At 39.6% G+C, this 12,845-nt stretch overlaps 1 protein-coding gene across 1 annotated transcript in view; it reads left to right on the forward strand.

Moving 5' to 3' along the window:
* The window catches only part of Ccdc114 (Coiled-coil domain containing protein 114), a 49,100-nt gene that overhangs the window by 25,641 nt on the left and 10,614 nt on the right, over positions 1-12,845 (forward strand). Inside the window, exon 10 of the mRNA XM_083139619.1 lies at positions 2,520-2,718. Within this exon, the coding sequence (XP_082995745.1) occupies positions 2,520-2,718 (199 nt within the window). The remainder of the gene's footprint in view (positions 1-2,519; positions 2,719-12,845) is intronic.

Here is a 12,845-nt window from a genome sequence, read left to right on the forward strand (position 1 = left end):
TGACATTAAATCCAAGGTGCATCTAAATTTTCAATATCTAAAACCCAAAAATAGGTGCTCATTAGGTTCAAAGAATTACGGTATATTTTAGGGATGGACCAATATGAAATTTTGACTAATACCGATAAAGTTACAATGTAAAATTTACCGATACCGACAACCGTTCTGATATAAAATTCCAAGTGGTCCTTAAGAACCTGAACAGTTCATTGACCTTAATATATGCATGTTTTGAGGTGACTGCAGTGCAAAACATGTTACAGATTTAGACATTTACTTTTTTAAGAAGTAGAGCATGGAAATTATCCACAAAAATTATAACAAAATGGCAGAATTTTGCACTAAATTATAAGATATTTATAGATGTATCAGTTCGGTAAAATTACTGATTATTTTACTGATAAACCAATACGTGTATATTGGCCGATACCAATAGATTGATTTGCTGTATTTTACTTTGCTTTTTGTGCCACTTTTGGCTAATTTGCGAAGATGGGGACGAGTGATCACATGAAGAAATTAATGAATGGACACTCACAAACATCCATGCCCAGGCTAGGATTCGAACCCTTGCATCGCAGCGCGATGTGCTAACCACTCTGCCATTTGGCGGTGTGGGGGGGGGGGGAGCCGATACCAATTAATCTGTCCCATCCCTTGTATATTTGATTTTGGCTCAGATTAGAAAATACCAGTAGAAATTTATTCATGGATAGTGGCCAATACTTTTCTGTAGTTTAAGTATTTTGCGGAGCCCACAAAAATGCCATGGTACATTTCTGTGGAGTCTAATTATCCTGTATTGGGTGAAAAAAAAAATGGATTTTATGATTAACTGGCACCTATTATAATATTCCGATGTAATTATGGAAAATTTAAAACATAACCCTGGTAAATTAATGCATACGTTGCAGTGAAATATTTACAAATTAATATTAATCAGTATTTTGAACAAATTGTAATTACTACAATTTTCAATAATCAGCGGTAAAGATGAAAATGAGGAAGAGGAACAGCATTGGTCGCAGCTCAATTCTTAATTTAAGAAAGAAAAAAACTTCTGGAACTTAGAAAAGCAAAATTCAAAATTTAAACATAAGAAAATCATGCTTTTATGCTATTTGAATTTTGCTTATAAATTGTTTATATATGAAAAGGAATTTTATTGTGGTTGGTTATATGCTTAGTACATATGAATTAGTTAAGTATCAGACTTATGGGCTTCCGCATAGCCTAATGGTTAGTCCTCTCATCTTTGGTGCGAGTGATCCCGGGTTCGATTCCTGGCATGAGCCCGCAAAATTTCGGCATTGACCCACCGTCGTGAGGACAGTTTGGGAGCTACTTGAAAAGAAGTAGCTGGCTCTGGTCTCGAAAGTCCATGGAACTCCATGTGCTGACCATGCATCACCCAATGAAAAAGCTGCTCTGGTAGGCCTTGGCCCTTAAGAGGGCTGTTGAGCATGGGGTTTGGTTTTAGTTTCTTTTAGTATCAGACTTACATTGTATTAATCAGAGTTCATTTTCCTTTCGTTATACAGGGTTAGCCTAAATGATTCATCGGGTTGCAAAGCACTGTTGATTTACAAGTATACAACGTACAAAGACGGGTGATACATGAAAAGATAGATACACTCACCAAGTTTATGTACCCTCAATGCCAACAACGCTGCAAGAACGCATCACTGCTGCTGTGACGGACATTGACGGAAACATGCTAGTGAACGTATGGAGGGAACTGGATTACCGTTTGGATGTGTGCCGGGTGACCCAGGGTGCACACGTTGAACATTTGTAGAATGTACCAGAAACTTGGTGAGTGTATCTATCTTTTCATGTATCACCTGTCTTTGTACGTCATATACTTGTAAATACACAGTGCTTTGCAACCCAATGAATTATTTAGGCTAACCCTGTAGTTGGCCAATATTTTTTTCTTTTTTGTTTGCTTTCGAAAAGAAACCAGTACTTTATCTACCAAAATAACAAATCCAAAATTCTTCACCTTTCTTTCCTTTTTCTTGACCCTTTTCCCCTATTTTTTCTTAACATTTATTTAATCGGCCCCTATTTAGGTATAGTTGCAAATTTAAGAAAACAGATTTTTCATTCAACAAAAAATGCCTACCACAAGCCAGGTTAAGATGAAAACTGAAGCTGAAGATTTAGACTTGCTTAATGGATGTAAAAATTAATGCTTCACGCTTCATCCTGGATGGGAAATGACCACATTACTTTATTTAATATTTTTACAAAACTTCACGCATAAAAGAATGTACTTCTTAAGAAACAAAGTGAACAAATCATAACCACTACTCAGTACAATTTTAGATTTCTAAATATTCAATTTTATCAAATCCCAGTACAGGTATATAACAATGTAAATTCACTATAAAGTAAGAAATAGCAAAATTCTTGACCAAACGCATAATTTCGTTCTTGACCTATCGATTGATTTCTTGACTTTTTGCTGACTTTCTTGACTGGTAGACACCCTGTTTATAATTTGTCTGTTACAGGTGATGAAGCATGCGTGAACTCCTTTAATGTGATGTTGTACTTGGAAGTCATGGAACATAGGATTAACGATATCCTAAGAGTTGTTTCGTGCATGCAATCAGATGGCAATCTCTCAAAGAGTATCAGTACTCTTGTACAAAATACATCACCAACTGTGAAGAATCACAAGATTATTGCCGATGAAAAGCTGTATTCTGAGTAAGTACATAGCCATTGATGTTGTCATTTAGTTCGTTAGAAAAGGAGGGCTTGAATCCAATTGTGGCAGGTTAGAAAGGAGGGAGGGGCTAATTACCAATCGAGACTGAGACATCTAAAAAAAAGGATCACCTTTCTAAAAATATTTAAAATAAATAATAAATCATGAATTAACATAAGAATAAATTGCATTCAATTTACATTGACATGTACATTTTGAAAATCTGTGCGTTTACTCACTAAATATATTCTTTTACAGTAAAAAAAAGTATAAAAAAAACAACTTACGTGAGTGAGTATAATGGTTGCAGATGACATTTTGCGAAGCTACGCTTTGCTTCTTCAGGTCTCTTTTCAGTATATAAAATACTTCGTCATATATGTAAAAAATCCAGGATTAGGTAAAAGAGGGTGTTGGGATATGGAATTTAAAAATACATGAAGTTAAAAATGCCATGAAGGCTAAGAGATAATTCTAAAAGAACGGTGTGCCCATATTACCATATAGAATGAATAACTACTGTAGCGTACAAATGCTACATCCCCTCCAATGATAACGCCACAGATTCCGACGCAGCGCAAGTCACTTCCGGCGTGACATGGAATTTAACAGACTCTTCACTATTTTTTCCCCACCGTTTAAACATGTGAATCCAGGCCTCATTCAAGTTACCTTCATCCCTATTTAGTTTTTTCCCCCTATCAACACAAATATTTACAGCCTCGTTAACGTTCATGTCAGGTTGTTTATGAACTCTTTTTACAACTTCTCTTTTTCTAACCTTATGATTGAATTCTAAAACATGGTCAGTAAGCCCGGTCTTCGGAGATTGTTCCCTAATATCCTTGTCATGCTCGTCCCAACGAGTTCCCATGCTTCTTCCAGTTTGTCCAATATATGCTTTATTACAAGAGCAAGTAATCTTATACACGCCCTTCTCATCTCTGACTTCTTTTCGCCCCTTTCCATCCTTTTTGTATTCAGTAAAATATTCCTCTATATTTCGGGGAGCTCTCATTCCCCCTTTTAATCTGAAGTCTTTTAGAATCTTATCAAATTTTTCGGACACCCCTTTTACATATGGGATGCCGACGTATTTGTATTCTATTTCCCCTACCTCGTTATTCTTACTTATCCCATTCTTTCCACCTTCTTTATTCAAGACTTTAAGTGCCTCCCTCTTTATTCTCCTCATTTCCTCTACTTTATAACAATTTCTTAACCCCACCTTCATTATCCAATTTTCTCTCTCTCTTTCCTCCCTACAATTACAAAGCCTCCCGGCCTGAATGTAGAAGTTCATGTATAGATTATTCTTAATTCTGTTTGCATGTTCAGAATCTTGGTGGATATATCTGTTCTCATGGGAAAACAAGACGATAGAATAAAATTCACTTGTGAGATAGAAAACGAAGGAGTAATTAACTACTTGGACATGAGGATTGAACGGGTTAATGGCAGGTTTCGGACCGGGGTTTACCACAAGGAGTTGGCAGGGTTTTTTTTATACTTTTTTTTAATGTAAAAGAATTTACATTGACAATTAAAGCTCACTCATTCACTCCCTGTGCCAATTAATATACATTAAGTGAACTTTTATACAGGACCAGTGAGTGGTTCATTTCATGTTCGCTACATTTTGCATTAAGGTGATTCTTTACCAGGCAGTTAATTCACCGAGTGGCACATTTGTTGAACCAACGGTGCTCTACAGATGCTTTACAAATGATCCACATCAATTTTACTGTATTTAAGTCTGTTAGAAAAACACATATTGTGTGTGTAAAACAAACAAAAGAGAAACTTCAAATTTCTGGAAAAAAGTTTATGATTTTAAAACTTCTGTCCTCTTTTCCATCCAATTACTGATGCACAATTGCTATTTATGGTTTGTACTTATAGCCTGATTTGGACTGAACAAAACAAGCCGTGATTTGTAACTATGAGAGTTACAACAAAAGTCATGGCAACTATTTTTTTCCACGATAATGCGGGTCAGGCAAGAAATTTTAAAATATACAATTGGAAGGTCACGATATATGCTAACGTTTAATGTATGAATTTTGAACAACATAGAGATCTGTACCAGGATAGAGAAAAAGACAAAATACGCGCAGTCACAGGTTATCCTGAACGTTGCATGTTGGCAGTTGCTTCTCTTCCATGCCCGAATGCCGCTGCCCACCTCACAACAGTTCAGTACGGTAGAGCATCAGTTCCTAAAGCTTCCACAAGCTCAGTGTGACATGCTCTCGCATCCTTTCCACGGAGAACTGCTGTTTTCATATAAGAACGCAGTTCATGCCAGGTCACATTCATCCTGCACGATTGTTAAGCAAGCACTGACTTCCCAAGTAGTGTAAATTAGTGGTTTCAAAATAATACTTAGTAGGTATCGTCTTTTAGCCTCTTTTTTTATCAATTGAATATCAGTTTTTGACATATTTTGACAATTTTTTGTCGATGTTTTAGCGTTTAGCGATGTTTTAGTAAAATTTCCCTTTTTTCCCACCTCACACTTGTAGGTATATCACGATCTTATGTGATATAACTTAACCTATTTATTTTTTTTATTACGTGCTAAACTACACGAGAGCCTCTACGTGCTTTGACCTACTTTAGAGTAGACCCAAATAGAGAGTTCAGCGTCATTAATTGAGGTTCAGTGTTGCCAACCCACCCCAAGAAAATTTCACCATGGTGATATTTTACAGGCGAAGCTAACCTACAATTAGGAGTTGGCAACACTGACTAGTTGCTTCACAAACCTCTTGTTCTTTAAACATATGATATTTCACAGGCGAGGCTAACCTACAAGTTACAAGTTGACGGCGTAGCCTTCTATAAGATGACAAGTATGCAGTAAGATGAAGAAGACGACGCCAACTGGCAATAGCGGTGTTAATGCTTCCTCCTCTCTACCCCCCCAACCCTCTTCTTACCGGGCCTCCTCCCTTATGGCGGGAACCCAACGTGTTCTGGCACGGTCCTTTTTTTTTTTTACGACGTTTTACGGACTAAACTAACCTGCAATGAGAGAAAAGTGGACAGAAGAAAAGCTCTGGCATCACTTTTTAAGCTATTTTTTTTACCTCCTGCTCTTATGCTAACCTCTCCCTTTGACCTATATTTTTGAAATGACTTTCCTATAAGTCTGCTGTCTCCTCTCACAGTAAAGGTCCCCTCAGTGTAATCTACTACAACCTTGTACTATCAGCGTAATCTACCACGATGTGTTTTTTTTTTTTAAAACTCATGTGTGATCTTCTACAATGTGTGGTACAAATCTTTCAAGACGTTCAACTTGTTTTCCAGAACCGTATAATGCAGCACCAAGTAATTGATGTTGCAGTGTATGATGAAGAAGGTTGGGATGATGCAGCAGAATCGATAGATCAGACCCCAGCCGAGAAAGTAATGCGTGTGGAAACGATGCTGGGTCGTCCACGTGAATTTGTTCAGAATGTGGCTGTCGCAGACGGTGTTCGGAAAAATCGTTCGCAAGTACATGGCCGGATCCTTTCTGAAAACCTTCTCGAAAACGTGGCGCCAAGCCAGAGCGTTGATGCAGTCGCTCTTGAAACTGGCCAGCTGGGCTGACAGATCGAGCTTCCTCCCCAGATCGAATTGAGTCGCGTGCCTTTCCACGAACTCCAAATAAGCCTTCGCCGTTGGCCACACGATGCTCGTGACGATCTGATCTGATCGATATCCCGTGTCGAAGTATTCACCCCCAACGCTTTCTTCAGGATCGTGATCAGAAAATTTCTCTCTCGCACGTCTATGGCTGTCCTGAGCCCATTTAAATTGTACCTCGTAGCTGTCGGCCAGCTGCACGACGTATTTTTTCTTGGTCAACGCGAAAAAGTTTTTCAGTACGAATTCGACCTTCACCCGCAAGTTCGGGAACCAACCGCTCGTGCAGGTGATCGATCAAGCTAGCCTGATCACGTTTATCCATGAGGATGAAAAGCGAATCCGTGTCCATGTACATCATGCGCGGTCGCTGGGGTTCGAGGGAAAATTTTCGACCACGTCGCGCGATTTCAGTAGGATGGTTCGTGACAGAAAAGTAACGATGGGGACGCGCAAGCGGTGGGTTCTTCGAAACGAACGAGCGCCCCACGTTTTTCCGTACGGCCTTCGAACGAAAGGTTGGTTCACGTGAGCGCGAATTTCTTCGGGAATGTCTTTCAGCTCGTACATCTGACCGTACATGCTGTTCACCATCAATTTCGCAGTATTCTGTTTCGCGTCCATTTCGAGCAATTTGCCCAGTGGCAAGGTCTTCTTGCAATTCTTGACTTCCTTGATTTTTTTTGCGCAAGGTCATGATCTTGCGGATGCACATGGCGTTGAGCGTGTGGGGCGAAAAATACACGTGGAGATCCGCTTCCGTGAAGCCGGTTGGGGATTCGTGTTGCCACGATAAACGTCCACTTCCGTGCCTGTGCCTGGTGGAACGGACGTTCCGGTGTGGAATTCACGCCCTTCAACGTGAACTTGGAGTGGCAAGAGCCCCGTTGCGACCATGACACTCGGGTAGAGGGGACGTATGAACCCCAAGAAAATTCTATATAAAATAACATACCTGGAAATTATATTCACAATAGATTGAATTTTGTTTTTTTTTGTATTCGCACTCAAGAAATTCTATATAAAATAACATACCTGAAATTCTATTCACAGTATAGATTGAATTTTTTAGTTTTGCAATCACGCCCCAAGAAATTCTATATAAATAAAAATGTATCGCTATATACTAGACTTTTTTTGATTTCTGTGATTTTGGAGAAAGCATAATGGCATCCACCACCAGTTTTTCAACTTAAAAAATAATAAAACTGAATGTGTTACTTGTGGGAAGCTAATCTCAAGGAACAATTTATCGGTACACAGGGCAAGATGTAGCGAAACAGGTTCGAGAATTAATCGTTCGTTACCTTCTAAGCCTTGTGCTCGATGCGGAAAGATGATCAGTATTGCAAATTTAAGTAAACACCTGAAAATTTGCAAACCATCGACCAAACAAGGAACATTGAAAAGAAAAATCGATAATTCAGAAATGGAAGCTTCCACTTCCAAACAAGTAAAATTATCCGATGAACGCAAACCAATTAGATCTGCATTTAACCGTCATATTCAGGATTTCTCTTTTACTTCGGAACCAGGCTGCGACATTCTTAGTTTCTTGCGTGAGACGAAAACATCCGTGATAAATATTCTAAAAAATAAATTGGAAAATAATTCCATAAAAGTATACGTTGATCTATTTTCCGAATACGAAAAAGTCGATGGTACAACAAGAGTCTTTTATCATCGAACAAAAAACCAGGCTCTTCATTTGGCGGACGTCGGTAATTTGGACGGATTTTATTCTGATCTTTCAAATGAACCGGTTAAGAAACACGACGATTTCGAGGCTAAAGGGTCGGGATGGTCTCTGTGTGGAAGTCCTCATACGTTAACTGTTTACGTGAACCGATTCTCGCCTCTTCGCGCTTCCAGCTACGTTCCTCTTCCACCGAACATTCAACACAAGAGGGCTGTGTTAAATATACAGGACAGCGATAACAAGTGTTTCCTTTGGTGTATATTGGCTGCACTGCATCCTGTTTATTGCAAAAATAATCCACAGTGGGTTGGACATTACAAACAATACGAGTCCGAGTTTGAAAGTGTAATGTCTGGCATCGAATACCCGGTGACATTGTCGGATATAACAAAGTTTGAAAATCGTGCAGGAAAACGCATCGCTATTAATGTGTATTCCTTCACGTCAGATAAATATCTCGTCCATCCCGTCAGGATAAACGATGTCGACGATGACGATGCTCGTGTGATTAATCTTCTTCTAATTTCAAACGACAGTGTTCACCATTACTGTCTCATTCGTTCTCTATCACGTTTGGTTAGAAGTCAAACTACCAAGTATGCAAACCACATCGAAGTTTGCCCGAGATGCCTAACCACGTTCGACGATCAAAAACAAGTCGATTATCGAAAATACACCGGACGTCAGATTGCTATCGATAAACTTGCCGAACATAAAATATATTGCGGCAACAACAGACCGGTTCGAATGTTGATGCCCGAAAAGAACGAAGTGGAAGAATTTAGGATGCACAAGGCGTTGTTGGAACATCCGGCCATCATCGTTGCTGATTTCGAGGCGTTCCTCAAACCACTCTCGTACTGCGATCCGGATCCCGAAGTTTCTTCCACCACACCTTACCAGCTACACGAACCAAACAGTTTCGGTTACGTTGTCGTGCGACAGGATAAAATACATGAACCGTACGTATACCGAGGACCCGATGCAATCGAACGCTTCTTCGAAAAGATGATCGAGGAGGTTGGGAAAATTGGATGCATGCTGCAAACATCGAAACCGATGCTTCCGTTATCTGCTATCGAACTTCAAAATTACTACGACACTGTCAAGTGTCCTGTGTGCGATAACCACTTCACAGACGACAATCGTAAAGTGTTTCACCATTCGCATACGGACGGTCGCTTCATAAGCGGAATCTGTAATGCATGCAACCTCAAAATCCAAAATCCGAAATTCGTCCCCATATTCTTTCACAATGGTTCTAATTACGACTTTCATCCCTTAATTAGGAAACTCGGATACGACACACAAAAAGTAGATATTCTTGCTCAAAACGAAGAACGATACATCTCTATAAGTAAGAAAGTTATGATTCCTGAGACTAAAAATACCATCGAGATGAGGTTTCTGGATTCGTACAGATTTCTCTCTGCCAGCCTGGACGCTCTTGCCAGCAAACTTTTAGACGAACAATTCAAAATTACAAAAGCTAGTTTTCCCAGCGTAGACATAGAACTCATTAGACGTAAAGGGATTTATCCTTACGAATATGTTAGTGATGGTTCTAAATTTAACGACGACGCTCTTCCACTTCCAAGAGAATTTTACAGCAGACTCAGAGAGAAAGGAATCACGGACGAAGAATACCAACACGCGCAACTCATGTGGGAGAAATTAGAATGTAGGACACTCGGAGACTACCACGACGCATACTTAAAATTAGACGTGACGATACTCGCGGATGTTTTTCAAGCGTTCAGGAAAACGGCATTGAATATTTATAAATTAGATCCAGCGTATTTCTACAGCCTACCGGGATTAGCGTGGTCGGCAATGTTATTCCAGACAAAGGTCAAGCTGGAACTGATATCGGACGTTGACATGTTGCTATTTATCGAAAGAGGGATACGAGGTGGAATGGTGCAATGCATACAGAGACATGCAAAAGCTAATAACGTACACATGAAAGAAGATTACGATTCAAATCGAGCATCGAATTACATCTTCTATGCCAACGTTAATAATCTCTACGGACATGCCATGGTTCAGAAACTTCCTTACGGGGGATTCGAATGGTTAGATCCCACTTCGATAGACATTATTCATTTCGACGATAGCGAGTGTGGTTTCTTCGCAGAGGTAGATCTCCAATTCTCCGACCACCTGCACGACACGTTTTCGGATTTGCCTCCGACTCCCGAAATCAAATGTCCACCCGACTCGGTTCAAGACAAGCTTTTGTTAACATTGGACCCTAAACAGAGATACGTCGTCCACTACAAGAATCTCCGGTTTTTGATTGGGAAGGGTGTTCAGATAGTAAATGTTAGAAAAATACTAAAGTTTAAACATTCCACGTGGTTAAGACCTTACATAGAAACTAACACACAACATAGAACAGCTGCCACTTCCGATTTAGACAAGGACTTCTTTAAATTAATGAACAATGCGGTGTACGGAAAGACCATGGAGAATGTTAGAAAGCACGTAGACGTGAAATTAATTTCCGATAAGAATAAATGTCGGAAGTGGATAGCCGATCCTAGATTCAAGTCGAGAAAAATTTACAATGAGAATTTGGCACTTTTCAATCTAGATATAAAATTAATGAAATTCAGAAAACCAATTTATGTTGGCGCAACAGTTCTCGACTTGTCGAAACTTTACATGTTTGAATTTCATTACGACATGATGAAACCCTTCTTCATTGATAAAATATCACTTTTGTACACGGACACCGACAGCTTCATTTACAGCATACAAACACCTAACCTCTATGAAGACATAAAAAATCCTTCCATGCTCGAGTATTTCGATACTTCTGCATATCCTCAACCCAACAGATTTGGGATTCCTTCCCTCAACAAAAAAGTCCTAGGTAAACTGAAAGATGAATGTAACGGTGATATTATTGTCGAGTTCGCGGGTTTGCGTTCGAAAATGTATGCCATGAGAACAGAAAGTAGCGTCACGAAGAAAGCAAAAGGTGTGTGCAAGAATACGGTGGAGAACAAACTCACCTTCCACGATTACATCGATTGCCTTTACTCACAATCGACGATACTAAGTATAGAACAAAGAATCCAAAGTGTAGACCACGTGATTACAACAAACAAAGTTAGGAAAGTAGCATTAGATCCGCATGACGATAAAAGATGTATTTTGTCTTGTGGAATCCACACGTTGCCTTGGGGACACTATCGTTTAGAAATTAGTAAAAATTGTAGGCAATGCAAATGAAAAAAAATAAACTTAAACTGTCTCAAATTATCACATACACAATAAATAACTAGCAAGGACAATGAATCTCTTTGGTTTCCGAAAGCAAACAATGGAGACTGTACACCGCACGACGACAGATCTACCTTCCGTGTTAACTAAACTCAACGGTCTACTGATTATTCACCTCAACAGCATTTGGACAAAATTGGACGAGGACGTTGGTAAAACCTTTTACGTCTTCAATAACAATTTACATTTTTACGAAATTCCGATCGACGGGAAACTTCGCATCATCGTGAATCCGGAGAACGAACGGCGAAAAATCAAAATTTCTACCGGCAAGAACATTTTTCGAATGAAGCACGACAAGGTACTTTCTAACATGGCGTACGATGTGTCTGCAGGAGATTGTTTATACGTGGAACTCCTCGGAGATTACGACAAACTCATTCCTCTCTTCGTAGAATTACGAATCGTCTATCCTTTAATAAATAACCGTTAACAAAATGCCTAACGACATTTTCGGCAACACGAAGCGTGTAGACCACGCAGAAGAGATTCTCATGCTCGACGTTCGAATTAAAAGGTTGAGGAGCGATTTGATCGCTTTGCAGGAGACCTTAAACAAAAGTTTAGAGTCGGAGATCGCTACGCTCCAAACGCAATATCTCGATCCCATTCTAAAAATCGATTCCAAACTGAAAATGCTCATAAAAAGTTATGTCGACGTACCTTCTTACGACAACGTTCAAAATATACAGTTGAGCGTGGATTCGCTTCAAAATGATTTGGCCAAATTACAGCAATTTCAATCGAAAAATGAAGATTTGGAAAAATTGAAACTCGAAATCGAAGAACGAACTTCCGCAATCGAAAAGAATTTCTCTGAACTTCAAACCGTCGTGAACGATATCGACGTAGAACGCTTGCATGTCGTCGTTTCCAAATTACAAGAAGAATTCACCAGCACGTTGGAAGAAATTAAATCCAAGTTACAGACTTTGGAAGATACCATGACGAACCTACCATCGTCAGACGAACTGCAGGTCATCGGTAAAAGCGTCGCGAACATAAAAATTCAATTGGAGGCTTATCAAGATTTCGAACACATTCAAACCACCATCGCTACGCTTCAGGCGTCTCGGGAGTTGATCAACGAAGAAATTAAAAATATTCAGGCTGAAGCAAGTGTGTTGACGAGCATTCAAGACACGTTAAGCACGGTTCAGCAGAAGATGGAATATTTAGAAAATTTGAACGTCGAATCGAACCTCGCTCATTTTCATCACGTACTCGACAACATACAGGGTGACTTGGAATCGTTACGGACGAGCGTGCCTTCGAAGGAAGATTTGGAAAAATTGAAAACGGCGGTGACGGCACTATCCGATTCGAGCGACATCAAAAGTTCATTGAGCGATCTCGAAAGTACGGTGGCCAATCTCCCCACCTCCAAAGAATTACACGCTTTGAAAAGGAACATATCACGAATGCTGAAACGACTAGAAACGGAAACGGCAAACGTGGAACAGATTCGAGATGAAATTAATTCGCTGGTGTCGACGCTGC

The sequence above is a fragment of the Lepisma saccharinum genome, chromosome 18, assembly GCF_977018435.1.
Source record: "Lepisma saccharinum chromosome 18, izLepSacc3.1, whole genome shotgun sequence".
Classification (NCBI taxonomy): domain Eukaryota; kingdom Metazoa; phylum Arthropoda; class Insecta; order Zygentoma; family Lepismatidae; genus Lepisma; species Lepisma saccharinum.